Here is a 20424-nt window from a genome sequence, read left to right as displayed (position 1 = left end):
CGAACGCGGCTCAACCCGGCGCTTCGACCCCCGCACCTCTCCTCTTCTCGCCCTTCCCTCCTCCCTCCTCCCATGACCACAGCTATGCACCCACCAGCTACGACCCTCCCGTCTCCCGTGAGTGGTGGCGGCGAAACTGACGCTGACCCCAGCTGCACGATCTGCAGCCTGAAGTCATCGTCATCGGCGGTGGCGTCGCAGGCTGTGCCCTCGCGTACTCGCTCTCCCATGCCGGCCGCAAGGTCCTTATGATCGAGCGTGACCTCAGCGAGCCCGACCGTATCGTCGGCGAGCTCCTCCAGCCCGGCGGTGTTGCTGCGCTGCACGAGCTCGGCCTCTCCTCCACTCTTGACGGCATCGACGCGACTCCCGTCGAGGGTTATTGCGTGATATCGGGTACGCGCGAAGTTGAGATCCCCTATCCCGACCTCGAGTCTGTCATCCCCGCCGAAGCCCTCAACGGCCACGCCAACGGACACGCCAACGGACACGCCAACGGACACGCCAACGGACACGCCAACGGACACGCGAATGGTCACGCCAACGGGCACGCCAACGGGAACGGACATGCCAACGGACACGCCAAGACCAACGGGCACACAGATGCCGAGGGCAGACTCGTCGTGCCATGGTCGATCGAGACGGCGAGCGGGCGCAAGGAAGGCCGGTCGTTCCACCACGGGCGCTTCATCCAGGCGCTGCGCGCCAAGGTGCTCAAGGACGCGCCGAACGCGTCCGTGCTTGAGGCGACGGCGCGCGACCTCGTCTACTGCCCACACACGTCGCACGTGATCGGCGTGACTGTTGCGCCCAAGGGCGGCGACGGCGTCCGCAACATCTACGCGCCGCTGACCATCATCGCGGACGGGTGTTTCTCCAAATTCCGCAATGCGCCGGGCACACGCACGCCTGCACCCGTTCTGCGCTCGCACTTCGTCGGCGTTGTCCTCAAGGACTGCGACCTGCCGCTGCAGAACCACGGCACGGTATGCCTCACGCCCTCGGGCCCCGTGCTGCTGTACCAGATCGGGCACGCCGCGCGGGAGACGCGCATGCTCGTCGATGTGAAGGGCAAGCTGCCGTCTGTCGGCGACGGGAGCCTCAAAGCCCACATTCTGCGCGAGTACGTCCCCTTCCTCCCGCCCAGCATCCAGGAGAGTGTGCGCAAAGCGCTCGACACGCAGCGCCTGCGCACCATGCCCAACTCGTTCCTCCCGCCGTCGATGCAAGGGCGGAGCAAGCAGATGGCGGGCGCGATCCTCGTCGGCGACGCGTGGAACATGCGCCACCCCCTCACGGGCGGCGGCATGACCGTCGCGTTCAACGACGCCGTCCTCCTCACGCAGTACCTCGCGCCATGCGACGCGCTGCCCGCCGGCCGCGAGGGTCTCGAGCGCTGGGACGTCATCTCGGACCGTCTCAAGGACTGGTTCTGGCGCCGCAAGAACCTCTCCGGCACAGTCAACGTCCTGTCCATTGCGCTGTACGACCTCTTCGGCGGCGCCAACCAGGACCTCGCCGTCCTGCGCGAAGGCTGCTTCAAGTACTTTGAGCGCGGGGGCGAGTGTATTTCCGGCCCCGTCGGCCTCCTCTCCGCCCTCACCCCGCGCCCATTCGTCCTCTTCTACCACTTCTTCTGCGTCGCCTTCTACAGCATGTACATACTCGTGTCGCAGGGCATGCCCAACGACGCCGGCAAACGGACACCACCGACATGGCTTGAGACGCCCGGCCTCATCTTGTACTGCTTCCAGGTCTTCTGGACTGCCTGCGTCGTCTTCGTTCCCGTCATGGTGAGCGAACTCAAGATCTAGTTCTATTGAACTTTACATCTCCCACCCTATCCCCACCCTCACCACCCCACCCACATCTCCACCCCTCCCCGTCATCTATCGGCTGCATTGGTATACCCCCGGCATAATTGTAGAGCATGTACATGTCATTTCCCCTATAAATAATCTCGTGACAAACAGCTCTGCTGCACAATAGGGGTTGCCCGCGCTCTGCTACAACCTGCCATATATAAACTCTACTGGCCGCCCTCGTGGAAGCGCCGCACGACATCCGCGACGGCGTTCTTGGCCGTCTGCGTCGCGCTTCTACTCCGGCCATGCGTGGGCGAAAATGTGCGCTGCCCGTGCTCGTTAAACCCCTTTGGAGGCGTGACATTGGAGGGGGACACGGAGGGGTTGCTGCCAGGTGTTGGCGGCTGCTGGGCGATGGTGGGGATGGTGAGCGGCGCCGGCGCGCCGAGAGCCGGTGCCCCCTCCGGCCGGCTGGGCATCGACGCCGTGATGGTCCCAGGCTGCCGCTTCTCCCGGTCGCGGTTGACGAGCGCGCGGATCGCCGCGATCCACTTGATCTCCTCCTCTTCGGACGGCGCGCAGAGGTCAAAGCGGCGCTTGTTGGTCACAATCCGGATGACGGGTTGGCCCGAGTGGGACGCCTGTACAGTCGCTTCGCGCTGCTTGCGCAGCGATGCGCCGCGCGTCGGCTGCGCGGGCCGGCTGTCGTCGGACGAGTCTTCCAAATCGTCATCGTCCGTGTCCTCCACAGAAAAGACGTCCAAAATGGTGTTGATCGGGACGAAATTGAGCGGGCGAACGTCCTGCATGTCAGCCTCGCGACAACCGACGACTAACCATGTGGCTTTTGGAATAGGTCATTCCTGCACTTGTCAAGTAGAACCACCGCTTGCGCCACACTTCGCGCGCCGTCTTTCTGCTCTTCTTCATCAGGTAGGTCGCGATGATGATCTTGTTAGGGTCCGACACAGCCATCGGGGGCTGTTGCGAATCAGACCACTGCGTGGGATCTGAAAAGTACGCATCCTCCTCATCCGAGCTGACGAATTGCGGTGTCGACTGTGGCGGACCGAGCGCGCCGGGCGCTGCAGATTCCACAGCCGTGAAGTCTCTTCGCTGCGGCCTGACAGGCGTCTGGATCGACTGGAGATTCGGTGGCGGGTGGATGATGGGGTTGGACAGGCGGCGGTTGATGGATGCCACGCTGGGTGGCATTGCGCTGGGTGGGGGCGCCTTTTGTGAAGGCGAGCGCGTCACTGACATACTGGCCATTTGGGAGGACAGCGTATTCGGGTTCGAGCTGGGGCTGTGCGCCCTTGGCTGGTGGCCAATTGGTGGTGGCTGAGCGAAAGTCGACTGAGATGGGGCGTTGCGGTGGAAGTACGACCCAGCTGTTGGAGACACAGATGCTGTCGTCGTAGCTGAGAATGTGCTCGTCCATGTCCCCTGGTGTGTTTCGACCTCGGGCTCTGGCTGCTGTGAACGTCCGGGGACAGGAACTGCCACCGACTTCGCGCGACGGCTCTTCTCCTCTTCCCTCTCGGACCCCTGCTTGCGAACGCTGTTGATCGTGCTGACCCAGTCTTCGCGCTCTTCTGCCGAGGAAGCCTCAAGGAAAAAGGTGCGGTCTGCAGTGACGACGGCGAAGGAGAACGGATGCTTGGCCTTCTCCTGCGTCACGGGCACAACCGAGTGAACGGCCGTGAGCTCAATGGAGCGAGAAAGAGAGTACTCCTGCAAGGTTAGCACGGCTCCAGTTTGCGTGCCTCTACCCACCTTATTGTCCTTGTAGTACGCAAGCGACGTCGTTCGGAGGACGAACCACTTCTTCTTCCAGGCCTGATATCAGGAGCCACTACAAAACCCAACTCACGGCACCCATCTTGCGACGCTCCTGCTTCTTGATAAGCCACCCCGACTTGTGAACGCGCTGTCCCTCAACATCTGCTTTGCTGAGCGCGACGTCATCGTCCGAGTCATCGACGTCCTCCAGATCGCCATCTTTGTCTTCGCCCATGCTCGATCCTTGGGTTTCGTCAATGGCAGAGAGGCCTGGCGGGTGAGGATGAGGTCCAATGCCTGGCGACGTCAACGGCGAGGTGGCGAAATGGGAAGCGGACAGAGGCGTCGTCGTGGGCATTGAGGAGGATGCAACCGAAGAATCGGATTCGTTACCGCTTGTGACGGGCGCTGCGGGCGGTGGGGCCTTGGAGAGTCAGACAGTGTCACGAACGAGTGCAAGGGGGTTGGGGCTGCCGAGGGAGTGGGGGGTGGTATGAAGCATGTGGGTTGGTTCCAACGCATGGGCATCGCGCTGTGCTCTGGCTCGGGCTCTCGCTTTGGCTTACCTGTGACTTTGAGCGGGTCGAGAGGCGACGCTGGACCTCTGCGCGGGTTGGAGGCGGAGCTGCGTGAGGCATTATAGGATGGTGTTGCGCCATAGACGCCCCTTCTGTTGCGCGCGCGTCAGTAGCCGGACGAGGGGTTGGGGTCGGACAATCGACTTACGAAGAGCCATGATCCTCACCCCCGATCAAGCCGGGAGGGATCAGCGAGATGGAAGCTTCGGAGAGATGGTGGAAGAGAGAGAGGAGGAGATGGACGGGGAGCGGGAGACAGATAATGTGAGAAAGAGCAATGACGAGGAGGAGATGAATGAGAGGATGAGTGTTGCGACGAGTGTTAGGGGGGTCAGGAGAGTGGCAGGAGGGGAGGAATGGGGGGGTTCTGCAGTTGGTGGATCCACCTTGCGGGGCCAGGCACATTGAACCACGTGCTCCGCTTAATCCAGCCTCCCAACTAACAAAGTTGGACTTTTGCCACCACTTGAGACGTCAACTTCGCCCATCATCATCCCGAGCACCTCTACACCGACACTCTTCTCTGTCCATGCTCACTGTGCGCCAGGCCGCCCTCAGGCGGTTACAAAACGTCCAGATTAGCAAGGCTGCGGCCCGTCCCGCTCGCTCCTTCGCTGTTACCGCCACGCAGCATGCTAAGCCCAGATCCAGTGGCGACCGGGCGGGTGGCAGGGCTGGCGGTAGGAGACAGCAGCAGCCCTTCGGCAAGCTGGAAGACAAGCAAGGCGGCAGGCCGTCTGGTTTCCGCTCGCAGCGGCCTGCCTCATCTCCTCAGCCCGTGCCCGTAAAGTTGCGGCCGGGCAGCTTGCCAGGCGTCATCTCCGGCCGGCTGGACGAATGGGTGGACTCGCAGCGCGTCAAGACGCGTCTCGAGGCTTTCGGTTTCGGCGCGGCCGATGCTACTGGTCTACTGCACAACTGGCGAGAAACGGTCCAGGAGGACCTGGCTGCCATGGACAAGGACGACGACGGCTTCTTGGATCGCATGAGCGCGATGGGCTGGGACGCGCAAACCCTCACCCTCGCGTATGAGTCTGGAGAGTGGAGCTCGGTGTTCGAGGCCGCCTTCCTCCGTCACTTCCTCACCTACGCCGCCGCAAAGGGCTCCGAGCACATGCGTCTGCACATCAACGCTCTGCTTCAGGCTACCGACATCTCCAATTACGCCGCGAGGCACCTCAACGCCCGTACAGTCAACCGCCAGTTCCACCTGCACATGGGACCCACGAACTCGGGCAAGACGTACAACGCGCTCAAGGCGCTAGCAAAATCTCCCACGGGTGTGTACGCCGGCCCTTTGCGACTCCTCGCCCACGAGGTGTGGGAGCGGCTCAACCTTGGCTCTGTCGGTGGTCTAGACGGCCGGCCGCGTCCTTGCTCGCTCATTACTGGCGAGGAGCGTCGCATTGTTCAGGACGGTCAGGACATGATCTCCTGCACTGTCGAGATGTTGCCGCTCTTCGGACATTCCTCTGGTAACCCCTGGGATGTGGTCGTCATCGACGAAATCCAAATGCTCGGTGACGCGCAGCGCGGCGGCGCTTGGACAGCGGCCGTGATGGGTGCCAACGCGAAGGAGATTCACCTCTGCGGCGATGAGACAACAGCCGACCTCCTCAAGTCGATTATTGGCACCTTCAAGGGCGACACTCTTACAGTCCACCGTTACGAGCGCCTGACGCCATTGAGTGTCGCCGACGAGTCTCTCAACGGCGATTGGAATAACATCCAACCCGGCGACTGTGTTGTCACATTCTCCCGCAACAACGTTTTCGCTGCGAAGAAGGCTATCGAGGGCACAGTAGGCAAGAAGTGTGCCGTTGTCTACGGTGCGCTTCCTCCAGAAACACGTGCGGAGCAGGCACGCGATTTCAACGAGGAGGCAGGTCGTGCTGAGATCATGGTAGCGAGTGACGCCGTCGGCATGGGCCTCAATCTGTGAGTTGGTTTGTCATGCACAGCTGACAGCAGTAAAATTGGGCGCATCGTTTTCGAGTCCCTCACCAAGTTTGACGGGAAACAGGAGGTGCCATTGTCACTCTCGCAGGTCAAGCAGATTGCTGGCCGCGCCGGCCGCTTTGGACAGCAACGCAAGGGCGAGGGCGAGGACGAGTCGTCGCCAGACGAGGTTGCTCACCCCGGCGGTGTCGTCACAACCCTGCATGAGGCCGACCTCCCTTTGCTGCGTGCGATGATGCCGCTATCATTGCCCTCTGTTTCGAGAGCAGTGATTGAACCTCCTTCGGGGGCACTGGCGGGGCTTGCGCCACTCCTCCCAGCTCAAACGTCCTTCAACGAGCTAATGGGACACTTCGAGGCTCTGGCTAAGCTTCCGCCTTTGACGGTGCTCGCGAGTCTCTCGCATCGCGCGCCTCTCGCCGAGATCGTCGGCAAGTACCGTGATGTTCTCACCCTCAGCGAGTGCGTCCAGTTCGGAGTGGCGCCCGTCAACTGGCGCGATGCCAAGGTCGCGGCCATTTTTGAGAGCATTCTCAAGTCGTACTCGGAGGAGATGAACGTGCGCCTCGAGCCGACGCTGGCGCCAACGACGCTCATCAAGACACTCAAGACTGTTGAGGAGACCCTTGCGGCGCTGCCACCCCTTCCCCCGCATCTCGGCATCTACCGCCCCTACCTCGTGCCTCCCATCACGGTTGCCGCCATTCCTCTCCTCGAGAGCCTGCACAAGGCGCTCGTGCTGTACATCTGGCTCTCGTTCCGCTTCGAGCTCGCCTTCCCCGACCGAGACCTTGCCGCCAAGTACAAGGAGCGGACGGAGAAGGCACTGGAGATTTGCCTCGAGCGTATGCCGGGCGTGCGCCAGAAGAAGCGTGAGGAGCGCACTGGAGAAATGGACAGGGAGCATGCGCTTTACCGCCGCAAGTACGTCGACAAGCACGGGCTTGTCAAACCTGAGATCGAGTGGGTGGCGGCGGAGCTTGCGAGCCGCAACCGCAAGCGTGAGCAGTGGGGCCAGGTCGAGTGGCGGGATATCAACTCGAAGGACTACCAGCGGATGCAGGAAATGGAGCGCCGGCCGGGGACCGGCGGCGAAGAGGACGAGCCTGCGTCGTTTGGCATTGCGTCCAAGCCGACGTACACACCAGCCGATCAACCTCAGTAGATAGACGGAGTCAAACATTGTAGCATCATCGTGTAGGCATAAAACATCTCGCACATGCACTTCTCATAGACACTTGGCTCACTCGAACAACCATGCTAGCATACCACTACAGACAAACGTCTACAACGCCTTTGCCTCTACTCTTTCGCCTCGACGACCACGCCTCAACAGCTCCGATTTCTGGTATTAGCCTCGCCCAACTCCTCACTTACAGTCAGACACCGACCCCTGCGAGCCCTCGGCCTCCTTCTCGTCGTCCTTCATGAACAGCAGCGCGTTGCTCTTAAGCCCAAACATGACGCTTGCGCCCTTCGGCGCCGCGCTCCGATGCGCCGTGCCGCGCGGCACGACGAACACGTCGCCCTTCCGGAGCCAGCGCGAGGTAGTGGGCGCGTCGGCCTCTTCGTCGATGTTCGTGCTCCCCTCGCGCGTCTCGACGAACACCTCGCCGTCGATGATGAGGAACATCTCGTCGCTGTCGTTGTGCACGTGCCAGTAGAACTGGCCTTCGAGGCGCATGATCGTGAGCTCCTGGTCGTTGAAGCGCACGTGTGGGTCCGTGCTCCAGATCTTGTTCTGCGCCGTCGCTTCAGCGCCGAGGTTTACGGGGGCTGCGATCGGCATCGTGCGTGGCTGCGAGAGATGAGGCGAGAAGTGGAAGAGTGACGATGGGGTCGTGGTGACTGCCCATATCAAGCGGTGGGAACGCCGTAGAATGCCGCGAGATTGCCGATCGGCCTACTCCGTCTCGGGGTCGGAAGGGAAGATGGGCGGCGCATCGTATCTTCGCCGAGGTGGGCACTGCACCGCTGCCTGAGTCGTTCAGGCTGGTAGATTGGCGTCTCGATAGTCAGTGAGCTGAGTGTTGAATCAGCGTCGCGTCTTGCAATGGAGAGTTACCTCAGCTGCATGGAGTCGCCGATGCTGTATGTGTTTAGCACGCCTTGTGCCTTCCATCTGCTCCAGTGATGCCAATCAAAGCAGCCAATCTGAGTCCGCGTAAGCCAGGTTGCTCGGGGCTCGAGATCGCCTCAGGTCAGCCGAACTCGCCGACGATTGCCGCATGCACAGATCACCATACCCGCGGAAAGGAACGCCGAGCAATGTTCTCGTGACGATCCTGATCTGAACCTGCGTGAACGGCGCTGCAAAGGGCTGTTTTCAATGGCTCTGCCACAGCGCCGTTCATGCACTCGCATCTTGTGGCCTTGTCAAATATCGAGCATCGTGGCTACCAGCTATCAGGTATCCGTTTGCACGCTGCAAGCGACTCAGTTGAGGCTGTTTGGCAATTCCGCAAAGTGATCGGCATGTCATGTTGACACAGCAATACTATGTGCGGCCAACACCGCCATTGCGACTGGCGTTCCCAACGCCAGCAGCGCCATATCCTCATCAAGTGATCCGAGGTAAACTCAATCTACTCCTAGTAACGCATGCCGTCTGGACGGCGGTGGCTGGCAATGTTGTTGGGTCGCTCAGAGCCACCACCACACGACACTGCCACCACCGCCCAGCCCAGCCCCCGCCACACCTTAGGTCCCACACACACTCACCCGCCGCCACACAAGCCTCACTGACTGTGACACACCCGAGCGTACCCCGGCGACTACCGGCTCGTAACATGCCCCGACCTCGGCGAGATGAGGATGTCGCGGGTGTCGCAGATGTTGCTGCCTCGTAGCTCGCGATACCTGGCCGATCAGATCGGGGCGACCATAGCGATCGACCCGCGGGATCCGCGGACCCACACATGAGGTTGAGATCCACGAGAGTGCACGCACGTTATTGTTGACGACTCCATGAAACAAAAACAAAGGTGAGCGGTCACTCGTCCAGCCCACTGTGACCCGAGATTTCGCCGCGCCGAGGCCAACCACTGCGCTTGCGCTTTCCGGACCCTCAAGGACGACAAACAATAGCGCGCCTCTGTACCGACGTCACTCGCAGCGTCCATCTCACTCATACAGAATTGGCAGCACTCAGCAGCCACGAGGGCGCGCCATTGTTCCCGTGCCTGTGTGGGGAACAAAGAGAGGCACCCCGGCCCGGCCCGTTCCGGCGTATATAGATCGCAATATACGTCCTGTAATTCGCCCAAGCTAATTCATCCGGCACGTCCCGGCGGCAGCGAGATCTGCCGCCCACGCTTGTGCGGGGTATCCCTGCCCCGCTTTTGTTCGCTGCATGACGAGGCGACCCTCAGCAGACAATGCTGGCCGGAGACAATGGCTGGGCAGCAAGCATGGGCTGGGCGTGGTGGTCAGACAATGCGGCGGATCCATGCAGCCACGCCATGGTGTGCACGATCTCCAGCGCACCGCTGCTATAAGAAGAGCGCATCGACACTGCTCAGACCCATCACCAACACCAACTACACTACTGCTTCTTTCTGTGCCCACTCTCTCTGGTTCTCGAACCCCCACCCCCACCCCCCCCCCAACACCCCACATCAACAACAATGTTCCGCGCCGCTACCCGTGCCCTCCCCGCCACCCGCGCCGTCCTCCAGCGCCGCACCATGGCCTCCGCCGCCAAGCCCAACCCGGAGGCTGGTTTCGTGAGTTTCCCCTCTCCTCTCGTAGCCTAGAGCCACGCTAACCGCCAGTGGAAGACCTGGGTCGTCGGCATGCCCGTTGACGTCTACCCCCTCGCCGGCATCGTCACCGTCGCCTGCAGCGGGTCCTTCTACAGTGAGTCTCTTCCACCGAGCGTCATCGACCAGTCCTGACGACCAGTGATCTACAAGCACCTCACCGAGGACTCGGCACGTGGCGAGCTCCGTCTCCTCCCCACCAGCATGCGCCAGTAGACGCTAGAGACTAGAGTCTGACAGGCTAGACCGGCGTTGTTCACTTAGCTGTGTATGTATTCGTATTAGCAGGGTACTGGTCGTTGAGGCCATTCAGGCGGGCAGATCGCTTTGCCTCAGCGCGATCGGGCGGGGTCAGTGCGCAGGGGCAAATGTCCGTGCGGCAAAATGTATGTGTACATGCTGGCTGATGCTGGGTTCAGATGCTTAGTTCTGCGCCTTTGCGCGGTCTGGGAGCAGGCGGAGGGTGTGGTCGGTCATCAAGTGATGTCCCAATGTGAAGACGCCGAGGACGCAGGCCCCCGATACGGCGAAGAGGAGGGGATAGCTGGGATCAGCGAGGTGGAATGGATTGGCGGTGTGGCATGTGGCACCGAGCCTATGCTCCATCCGCCACATTGGGACTTACACATCGACAGGCACCTGGGCCCAGAGCGCGCGGAGCTTGCCCTTCTGCGGCTGGTGTGGTGTGACGGACGACATTGCGCGGGCTTGCACATGCGGCAAGCGAGCCATGGCGGGCTGGAGGGGGATGCGAGCGGCACGGAACATGGTAGGATGCGTGTGATGTTACGAGTGGTTGAGCTGATGATACAGTTGCTTGGCGCTGGTGGCTAGGTGGTGTGGCGAGAGTGTGGGGTTGAGCTCGCCCATCCTTGAGCTCTTTATACCCTGCGTGAGTCTCGGCGACCGCTGCTCCGTAGACCACTGATACCGTACGCGCCCGATAACGCCAAACCACACCCTGCACGCCGAGACTACACGGTTCCACTACGAACGTTGTCAAAGTACTTACGAACGTTGGAGCAGACGCCGCGTCCACCACAGGCGACGTCACATGCGTCATAGTCATTCCGAACTACGAAATCGCCACTCAAATCACCACCAATCTAATCGCCGCCTAATCGCCCTGATGTCACTGAGTACAATGCATCATACGACATTGCCGCCGGTATCGCCCGCCATTCGTAGCAACGTAGTTCGGAGTGCGGCGAGCTATTTGTAGTCGCCGCATCCGTGCTCGATATACAGACCACTCGATATCTACAAATCCCCCTCAAATTGTGTGGCCCTTCGTGCCAGGGTGCTCGCCGTGATCCTGGCTCGGGCGGTATCTGGTGTCAGCTTCGGTCTCCGGGCCTGTGGGCTCCGAGTCAAACGCCGAGCCTCGCCTGTCCTCCTGGCTCGATATAGCGACATTCCCCGCTGCGCGCTCGATAGAGGGCGCTCGCAAGATGCGCGGTATGCCTCGCACTCGATATACGCCCATGCCAGATCTCAACGCTCCGCTGACCTCCATACCACCAAATCGACTGTTGCTCACCCGGTGCCTGCAGTTCCGCTCTGGCGGTGATTCTTGAGCACGCGCTCGATCGCGTCCAGCCCGCGGTCCAGCACTTCCATGCGTGGCCCGAACGAGAGGCGCACGAAATGGCGGCACGGCGAGTCAAGGAGGTTGCGGCGGTGCGATGGGTTAATGTCGAAGAAGATGCCCGGCACGACGATACACTTCTCCTTGAGCAACTCCTCGAAGAAGGTAAGGCCGTCGTGCAGCGGCGCCCCGAGGGCCTCGAGGTCGAGCCAAATGTAGAACGTCGCCTGCGGGGGCACCTTGACTTCGAGACCCATGGCGGCGAGTCGCGCGAGCACGTGGTCGCGCTTCTTCTTGAACGCGCGCTGCAGCGCTAGGCGGTCCTGCTTGACGCGCTCGGGGTCGAGCAGCGGGATGGCGGCCATCTGGAGAGGGTGGTTCGCGCCGCCATCCAGGAAAGAACCGGACTGGGAGATGGCGCTGATGAGCGGCTTCGGGCCGACGACCCAGCACACGCGCCAGCCCGGCAGGCGGAAGCCCTTCGTGAGCCCGTCGATGATCACCACCGAGTCCTGGCGTCAGCCCGCCCACAGCTTGGCGTACCTTGTTCACGTCATCGACGTACTGCGCCCCGCTGACACTCTTGCCCTCTTCCCCGTTGTATTGATACCACGAGTAGAACTCGTCGAGGACGATGGTCGTCTGCCCGTCGCCGAGGCGCACGAGTTCCTTGAGCTCCTCGCCGTCAATCACCTGGCCTGTCGGGTTTCGGGGGTTTGACGCGACAATGACATGCAACGACATGAGTCTAATGTCGTTCCGCAGCTGATCGATGTTGAGCCGGTAGTTGTCCTCGGCCTTGAGTGCCGAGGGCACGGGAATAAGGCGCTTGAACACACCGAGCACTTCGCTGTACGACGTGTACTCGGGGATCTGGTAGCCTGATTATCAGCTGCACCACGTTGACGACGCCTACCAGTGTACACATCCCCGATCACGGCCGCCACGCGCGACAGCCCGGCACGTCCACCAGGCACAATACAGACGTTCTCGAACGTGTACTTGCTCTCGCTATTCTGGCGGTACTCGACGTTATACAGGTTCTGCGATCAGGCGCGTCGAGGAAGGGACCCACGGCGACGGCCTCTCGGAGCTCCTTGACGCCTGTAGTCGGCGCGTACTCGTGGATATCAATGCCAAACTGCGTAAAGTCGATTCCCTTGGGTCGCTCCGGGCCGCCGGGAAGGTCGCCGACCTCCGGAGCGCCCTGTCCGAGGTTAGCCCACTCGGGGTCCTCGTTGTTGGTGAACCCGTTGGCGGCCGCGCGGTCCGAGCAGTAGATGACGCCTGTCGCGCCCGGCGCCTGCAAGCCTGGCCTACCGTCAGTGCTTGTCGGGACCGTCATCGACATACGTGACATCCTTCTTCTCGCCGGCGTGCTTGTGCTGGTTGCCGAGGAAGGAACGCAGGATCTTGTGCGCCTCCGAGTCGTCCTCGTGCCGGATCTTCGTAATGATCGTCTCAAACTCGTCCGACATTGCGGGGTGATTGGGTGGGGGAGGGGGGGGCTAGAGTCGCGGAGAGTGGCTGCTCAAAGGCAGTTGTGACGAGGAGGAAAGGTGTGGGTGGTGATCGTCGACGCAGGCATGGGGTGACGTCCTTGGTGGAGGTTGGTGGATGGGGTGACGTCACTTGATAACTTCAAGATTTCATGCTACGGTTAAAATAAGTCGCGAACCTGAATCAGTATGGAGGTGCTGTCGTCCGCTCTTGCATGCTCGAGTCGCGGGGCAGACAGACCCTGGTGAAGAAGAGGGTAGACTGTGGGCTATGAAGAATTTTCTGTCCCGGATATCTTGATCTTGCGTCAACAGGGGCAAGGTCTGTCAAGGGGGGTGTTAGGGCTGACAGTGTGCGGCATGTTGGCACCATCCGCATCCGGGACACTTGGGACCCGGTTAAGCGCTGGAGCACTCGGACAATGTAAAGAGTGCATAAGCCAAGAGCCGGCGTTCTCACGTGCTTGTCTCGGAGCTAAACTTTGGCCGAGCAAGGCATCGTAGAATCCATCCTCATTACAAATGTCCAGAGACATTCTCGCTGCTTCACAAACACCCACTCTCGCCCCGCCTTCAGGGGGCACTGCTCACGTGAGTGGAAATCACTCCTGCATCACCTCTGCCCACGGCAGCCGTATGCCGCGTCCAGCTTGTGCATTGTCGTAGAGCGGCGGGGTAGAGCATGTTCTAGCTCTAACTGCATTAACAGCCCCTGTCCAGCCGCCAGAATGCACCGTTCTTGCTCAGTGGTAACTTTAAGACAGTTGACATAGATGGCTGGGTAAATTCATTAAATTGGGCGAAATCTCGGAATATGTGACTCCGCTATTGAAGTCGGCTGCCGCACATCTGACTGAGGTATGATCCCAAGCAGTTCGCGACGGCGGTGCCACTTGAGAACGACAGCAAAAAAGCGGGGTAGATGCGAGAGGGTGTATTGTCCGGCTGGGTGCGCGGAGGGATAAGAGGTGGCAGTGGGTACTGGTTTATAACGGGGTGAATAAATCAGGTGAAGTAGTAAGGAGGCGAAGAGCATTGCTTTTCGAATCCTTGAGCGGCCTCTGGGTCTTTACAGGAGGATTGCCTTGATCCTTGCAAGAACGTTCGAGGCTGTGTTTGCTTAGAGTATCCTATCCCATCACCCAACCGAGTCGGTGCGACGCTCCGTGGCCGCGAGAGGCAGGGCCATGGATGCGCGATCTTCGTACGAACCTTCGGACAGAGGTTTCTCTCTGAGAACGCAGACGGCAGTCTTACGATGCGCGGGGGAAGGGACTCCCGGTGGGAGGAGCGATCTGAACGCGAAGGGGGAAAAGATGGCGAGCGCCGCTGTTGGTCTCTTGCGACATTGGCCTCGCTTAGACTCCAATACCTGTCGCCACTTGCGTGAGAGCCCACCACTCGTCGCTACCATGATGACCGCGTGTACAAAGTTGAGATCGCCCCACATGTGCGTGGAGCCGTGTGCTGTGCGGTGACGTCTGGCCAAGAAATGACGATCCCGATGGGAGCGCGATAGGCGTACGCCATCGGGCCGATACCAGCGCTTTCATCGTCGTTATCACGGCAATATCGCTGTATCGCTCCAACTCGAGCGCTCAGGTGTAGGCCCTGCCCAGATCCAGTTGTGCGGCCGCAGTAATCTTTAGTGTGGAGCGTGTTTCCCTGTGCCCATTGTTTGTGGCGATCCTGCCACTTTCGGACCAGGGCCGGCTCAACGCGACAATCATACGCGACAATCATACGTGGAATGCGCGTGTCCGAGCATCGGTGCCCGAAGAGCGCTCGTCGCGCGCTCGCGGCAAGATCCACCCTCCTCCCTGCCGATCCGCCGGTGGCTGGCTCCACCCGCTGAGCGCCGAGCCTGCGGCCTGCGGGCTTGACCTCGGGCTTGGGCCTGTAGCCGCGGCTGCGCACCCATGTGATACGGCCCATGCCCGTCGGGGCGCTTCGATTAACGGGTTCGGAGACTGGTGATCTGCTCCGGCGCCACCGGGCTGGGCGCGCTCGCCCGACTCCGCTTCTCGAGCACGCCATGGGATCGCCGAACTCGATGAGCTCGCTGCCGTCGCATTCTCTCACGGCCGCGCCGCTGACGTTACAGATAGCCGTCATTCGGCCGGGGCCTACGCCTGTCATGGCATGTCGGCGGCAGCCATGCATGTGGCCGGCAGCGCTGGCATGTGGCCGGCACGAGCCGTGCAGCCATTGTGGCATGGCATCTGCGTTCCAGACAGCCGTCTACGAGGCCGGCGAGATCTTGTTTGTCCGCTCCGCCGGAAGGTGGCGGCGCCACATGGTCGGACTGCGGTGCCGATCCGGAAGCAGTGCGGATGTGTCGAAGGCATGTTGGGGCGGGCATGTGACGCGCCCTGAGGGGCAGCCTGAAGATTCGGCGCCCTGAGCTAGAAGGAGCTTCAGGTCGGTGGCGGCGGCGGTACAAGGTTTGGATGCCTGGATCGGTCACATGAGACGCTGCCCGGCACGGAGAGTAGTCGGGAAAGGTGTCGGCAGATGGTGGGTCGGGCCGTTGGGCCGTGTTGGGATTGCGCGATGACATGGCGGGGGAGATGAACTGGAAAGCGAACGGTGGTCCTTGGGCGAGGTTAGTGAGCCTAACGACCACGCGGATTGGGGGTTAATGATGGACCATTAGCTATTCTGAAACACATTACAGTGTCCATTAGTATCAGCCCCAAGTCCACTCTCCCACGGCCTCCTCCGATACCGCTTATCGCAATCATCCACCGTCACTCGTTTCAGGTTGTCCACCTCCTCCCCCGCCCTCCCCACCTCCCGGCCGCGATGGCGCTCTCGCTCTCCGCGCTGCGCGACATGGCGCGCCTCCCGCGTCCGAGCTCCCTCCCGCCCTCCACGCTGCTCCTCGAAACGCCGGCCGCCATCGCCATCTTTGACAAGTATCCCAAGGCCGCATATCATGTGCTTGTGCTGCCGCGCCTGCCGCTGCCGCCGCCGCTGGAAGGCAGTGAGCGGGACCTGCATGACCTCGCGTCTCTGCTGCGCAGCCGCGCGCCGCGCGCCGTACTTGATGCGCTGGCCGAGGCCGCGGCGGAGGTCGAGGAGATGATCAAGGACGAGATGGTCAAGACCACGGGGAAGGCGTGGGGCGTGCATATGGGCTTTCATGCCGTGCCATCGATGCAGTGAGTAGTGGATCTAATTGAGTGTTCTGCAGACGTCCAGCCCTAGCGTCTTTTCTCTTGCCTGCCTCCTCTCCTCCCGATCCTCCCCCGTCCGTCGACCCCGCCAATCCCCTCCCTCCCCTTTCCACGCCCATTCCGGGGCTCGCTCTCGCTCCGCCCCCCTCGCCCCTCCGCCGGCACTCACCCAGCCACCTCCACCTCCACGTCATCTCCGACGACCTCTGCCACCCCTCCCTCAAAACGAAGAAGCACTACAACTCGTTCCGGCCCGACCTGGGGTTTCTCGTAAGCCTGCGCCAAGTGCGCGGCTGGATCGACGCGGGAGAAGCGCGTGCGCGCGCAGAAGTACGTGCCCATTCCATCCTCCCTCGCTAATCAGACCCTGCCAGCCAAAGAAGCCCTGCTCAAGGCGCCGCTCACATGCTTCAAATGCGGCAAGGCGGCGGCGTCAATGCCTGCACTGAAGGCGCATCTTGAGGCGGAGTTTGATGAGGAGAAGAAGAGATAGATGCAGACGTTAGACACAGATGTACATATGTACATCTGACATGCCTCAGTCCGCAGACCGAGGCCACAGGCCACCGTTCCTGTCCACGGGATGACAGAGAGCTCCGAGGATCTACCCTCTGATAGTTGACGCATTCCTTCGAGCTCTGTGATCTGTGAGGCACAGGTTCCCCGGCAGGCCTGCTCTTGTTCCAGCATCCTTACGTGCAGGGAGTTGGCGGTAGGCCGGTGCTCGTTCTCGAGAGGCGAGATTTGGGGGTCGCCGGGTCGCCGAAGGGCTGCGAGCGTCGTCCATGAACTCGCTGAAACGACGACCAGGAACAACCGAAACAGGGCCGTTTCCCCTTGTCCAGAGCATGTCAGCCAGGAGCCTGGAAGGCAGGACGACCGCCAGCAGCCAGCAGCCAGCAGCCAAGCCAACAGCCCAACAGCCAGCAGACGACGCCGACAGCCGAGCAGCCGGTGCACCCGGGAAACACTGGAATGGGCCGGGTGGGCGGGCCGAAGTGGGGCCGAGCTGGCCTTGTTCTTCCCCACGTTCGGCAGGGTAAAATCCCCGAGAACCCTGCGGTACCCTGCGGATCTAGACTCGTGCAGGCTCGTGGGCGCGCACGGCCACTGGCCCTGGGCTTTGCGTCGTGATCACGAGGCAGCACAGAGCAGGCACGCCTCACCGTCCGCCCTCTACCGCCACCCCCGCCTCGTGCCCCGCCGCCAGAGCCAGAGCCAGAGCCAGAGCCAGAGCCAGAGCCAGAGCCAGTCGCCACGCCGTCAGAGAGCCAGCCAGAGCGCCAGCCAGAGAGCCAGAGTGGACGCATCCGGGATATTGGGTGCCAGTATGCCAGGGTGTTTGATGACTGAGACTTGTGGGCAAAGGGCGGATGCTTGCGGATTACGGATCGTATCGGAAGGGCAAGCTGGTCAGCTGGCGCTGGGCGCTCGTAGGTGGCTCGGGACGAGTTTGAAGCGTGACGTGAGAATTCCGCACCACCACGCCACGAGCTCGCTCATGTTCCAGGGCGGGGGCAGAGGAGAGAGAGGGTCAGAGAGCCAGAAGTCTACGTAGAGGGGACATGCCACGCTGAGGTGCCTCTGTCCTCTGTGCCTCATAGCCTCATGGCCTCATGGCCTCATGGACGAAAGCGGCCGACTGTTTCCGCCCACCACTGCTCTTGTCTCGCTCGGCTCGAGTCTTCATTGGCTCGTGATCCGCCGACATTGTGTCCCTGACAAGTTGACGACAAGAGAAAGCGCCGCGACGCCGCAACGGCTAGATGAATCAGCTCGACGAGCGCTCGTCCATGCGTCCACTTCAGGCTTCCAGCTCGATCAGGGAGAAAAGAGGCAGCCAGCGACGTAAGCCCTGCCCTCTCTCCACATGCCCGCATGCCACATACCGCACCCCCTGACTCCACCGTTCATCTCGACGTTCGTTGGATCGTTTGGGTCGCTGCTAAACCTCGGTCTGATGCGTCTCTTGCCTGCAGCTCCAGCATTAGCTCCTCGGCCTCCTCTCGAGGTCGAGCTCGAGCTCCAGAGCCAGCCAGCCAGCCAGCCAGCCAGCGCCAACTCCAGGCACTCGCTCTCGTCCTGTCCCCGTGCCACGCCGTCGCCCCATGCCTCCCCTCCCGGCCATCTTGCGGATGCATATCGATGCCCTGGCTGGCCCTTCTTGCTCCCGACCCAAAGCCAACAACCCTTGTAGACAGCCAGTGCCTGTCTCTATCTTCAAGCACCTCTGCCAGGCCGCCAAGTCGCCCCGACGATGAGCGTCCGCCAACCACATGAGCGACGCCAGCGATACCTATCTTGGCCTAGCCTCGCTTTGCCTTGCCTTGTATGTACTTGTACTTGTACTTGCCACTCTGCTCTCTTTTGTACTTGTACAGCTGCTCAAGTCGTCCGGCATACAAATTCCTACAACTCCGCGTCACATCATCCCCCCCCCCCCCCCCAAAAAAATCCCCTCGTTGTCGACCATCTGCTAGCTTGCCAGCCTGCGTTGTCGAGTAAGATCTAGCATCCTCGGCCAAGCATACTCCGTCCGACCCGCCCGCCCGCCCGCCCGCTGGCTCGCCCGCCCTGCCGCCGCTCCCCCGGACCGAACTTCGGCTGCGTTGTCGATTGTCAAGGTCAAAGGTTGGTTGGTCTTGTCCCTTGCCAGCAAGTAACCTCGCGTGATTTGCTTGCTTGGAAAGACACTGACGGCTATAGCACCAACGCCACGCCACACGTACTGTACTGTACGGGTAAAGATCAAAGAACGAGCTGATCGACTGGGGCGGTTAGCGTAGAGGCATCGTCTAGATCAAGTGTGGATTATTAGCGTTTTACCCCGGACCGGGCCCTTTGCTCGGCAAGGATCCTCCGTGTTCTGCGTGGTGAACCCCAGTGTCACCCCCACATTAGCCACATACCCCTTTTCCTCAAGCCCCCCTTTGCTGCCTTTGGACGCGGCGCACGTCGGCCCAGGCCAGCTGCCAGCTGCCAGCCAGGTAATACCGGCTGATTGCACATCCTCCGCTCCTCCGCTCCTCCGCTCATCGCTCATAGCTCATCGCTCCTTCCTCCCTCCTCCCCATCGCTCATCGGGCGCTCATCACATCTCCCCCCTCCTCTCCTCCATCTCTCCACACACCCACACACAAGCCTTGACCCCCTCTTCCTCCTCCTCCTCGTCCTCCTCCTCCTCCTCCTCCCAAACCGCATTTACACTTGATAGCCCTGTTCCTCGCCGGACACGGCCATCCGCCATCACAAGACTCGTCCCCAACCCCCCACTGGCGGCCTAACCTTGAACGGCCCCATCCGTGCATCTGCAGCCACCCGCCCATCCACTCAATCATCCATCCAAACGCCCCTCCGCTCCACTCCTCTCCGCCCGAGCGTCCGCCGGCGATTAAGCAGCGCACAGACACCAAGAGGACAACGCCGTCGTTCCGCGTATCAATCAAGTAAGCGTCTAGCCTAATTGCCCAATACATTCCATCCCAAAACCCATTTAGTCCTTTGCCCTTGCCGCTTCCAGGCCGAGCTAGCTACCTGCCGGCTGCCGGCCAAGCAGCTCGCTCTGTGAGACACGCATCAACCCAGCCACCTTCCTCCCGCTCTCTCTCTTTCTCTCTCTCATTCTCATTCTCTCATTCTCTTTCATCCTCTTTCATCCTCTCTCTCTCTCTCTCTCTCTCTCTTTCATTCATTCATCCAACAACAATCGCACTCCTCCTCTTTCAACGTCACCTCTACTCTACTACACCTCTCTTGTCCGTCACTTGTCTGCACACTGCTCCTTTGCTTGCTCGGCTCCCTTGCATCCTCTCATCCTCCCAGTCCAATCCCCCCATCCCCGTCCCTACTGGCTGCGCGCGCGCGCGCATAATTCGAATCGCGCCCTTACGTTCGTTCATTCATCAACCTCCATCCCATTGCCCCTCGCACCACTCTTGGACACAGACAACTCTCCACACACTTGCTATTCTAAAGCGGTGCCCTGTCTGCGCTGCCTCCGCACCCCATCCGCGCTCTCTCTCTCTCTCTCCCACTCTCTCTCTCTGTCAAGCGCTCGGCATTGCCATTGCCCCCCTAGGCCCCTTTCCCCCGACCACACACGACCCCGCTCCCGAGCCGTAATGAGGCTATAGGGACGGCGCGCTTAGACATTGCACTCGCAGCCTCCTCTCTCTACCACGACTATTAATCCCTGCCCCGCTCCCATCTCCTCATCCAGCACTTGCACCCAAAAAGAAACGAGACTAGCCGTCGTCATCCGTCCCATCGCCAT

At 61.1% G+C, this 20424-nt stretch overlaps 8 protein-coding genes across 8 annotated transcripts; 4 read left to right on the top strand and 4 right to left on the bottom strand.

The window, feature by feature from the left end:
- Nucleotides 1-72: 72 nt before the first annotated feature.
- On the top strand, nt 73-1814 carry COLE_00703 (uncharacterized protein; the record flags this gene model as incomplete). Its single annotated transcript, XM_018425913.2, has 2 exons — nt 73-117; nt 153-1814. 2 exons carry the CDS (start codon nt 73-75, stop codon nt 1812-1814), a joined length of 1707 nt encoding a protein of 568 aa, XP_018282027.1.
- Nucleotides 1815-2029: 215 nt separating this feature from the next.
- On the bottom strand, nt 2030-4225 carry COLE_00702 (uncharacterized protein; the record flags this gene model as incomplete). The annotated part of the gene is made up of 5 exons (XM_018422050.2): nt 2030-2608; nt 2643-3539; nt 3582-3644; nt 3679-4011; nt 4154-4225. 5 exons carry the CDS (start codon nt 4223-4225, stop codon nt 2030-2032), a joined length of 1944 nt encoding a protein of 647 aa, XP_018282028.1.
- Nucleotides 4226-4694: 469 nt separating this feature from the next.
- Nucleotides 4695-7289, top strand: COLE_00701 (uncharacterized protein; the record flags this gene model as incomplete). Its single annotated transcript, XM_018421146.2, has 2 exons — nt 4695-6103; nt 6137-7289. The coding sequence occupies 2 exons, from the start codon at nt 4695-4697 to the stop codon at nt 7287-7289; spliced, it is 2562 nt and encodes an 853-aa protein (XP_018282029.1).
- A 204-nt stretch (nt 7290-7493) lies between these two features.
- On the bottom strand, nt 7494-7913 carry COLE_00700 (uncharacterized protein; the record flags this gene model as incomplete). Its single annotated transcript, XM_018419487.2, has 1 exon — nt 7494-7913. The coding sequence occupies one exon, from the start codon at nt 7911-7913 to the stop codon at nt 7494-7496; it is 420 nt and encodes a 139-aa protein (XP_018282030.2).
- Nucleotides 7914-9750: 1837 nt separating this feature from the next.
- On the top strand, nt 9751-10101 carry COLE_00699 (uncharacterized protein; the record flags this gene model as incomplete). The annotated part of the gene is made up of 3 exons (XM_018425122.1): nt 9751-9849; nt 9898-9982; nt 10028-10101. The coding sequence occupies 3 exons, from the start codon at nt 9751-9753 to the stop codon at nt 10099-10101; spliced, it is 258 nt and encodes an 85-aa protein (XP_018282031.1).
- Nucleotides 10102-10300: 199 nt separating this feature from the next.
- On the bottom strand, nt 10301-10954 carry COLE_00698 (uncharacterized protein; the record flags this gene model as incomplete). The annotated part of the gene is made up of 2 exons (XM_018419488.2): nt 10301-10429; nt 10511-10954. The coding sequence occupies 2 exons, from the start codon at nt 10952-10954 to the stop codon at nt 10301-10303; spliced, it is 573 nt and encodes a 190-aa protein (XP_018282032.1).
- A 467-nt stretch (nt 10955-11421) lies between these two features.
- Nucleotides 11422-12951, bottom strand: COLE_00697 (uncharacterized protein; the record flags this gene model as incomplete). Its single annotated transcript, XM_018420179.1, has 5 exons — nt 11422-11985; nt 12017-12354; nt 12390-12516; nt 12549-12789; nt 12827-12951. The coding sequence occupies 5 exons, from the start codon at nt 12949-12951 to the stop codon at nt 11422-11424; spliced, it is 1395 nt and encodes a 464-aa protein (XP_018282033.1).
- A 2826-nt stretch (nt 12952-15777) lies between these two features.
- Nucleotides 15778-16644, top strand: COLE_00696 (uncharacterized protein; the record flags this gene model as incomplete). The annotated part of the gene is made up of 3 exons (XM_018422051.2): nt 15778-16136; nt 16325-16481; nt 16516-16644. The coding sequence occupies 3 exons, from the start codon at nt 15778-15780 to the stop codon at nt 16642-16644; spliced, it is 645 nt and encodes a 214-aa protein (XP_018282034.1).
- Nucleotides 16645-20424: the final 3780 nt, after the last annotated feature.

This window comes from Cutaneotrichosporon oleaginosum (genome assembly GCF_008065305.1).
Source record: "Cutaneotrichosporon oleaginosum strain ATCC 20508 chromosome Unknown ATCC20508_contig01, whole genome shotgun sequence".
NCBI lineage: Eukaryota > Fungi > Basidiomycota > Tremellomycetes > Trichosporonales > Trichosporonaceae > Cutaneotrichosporon > Cutaneotrichosporon oleaginosum.
Note: the sequence above shows the minus strand (reverse complement) of the source record. Positions and strands in the feature narration are given on the sequence as shown.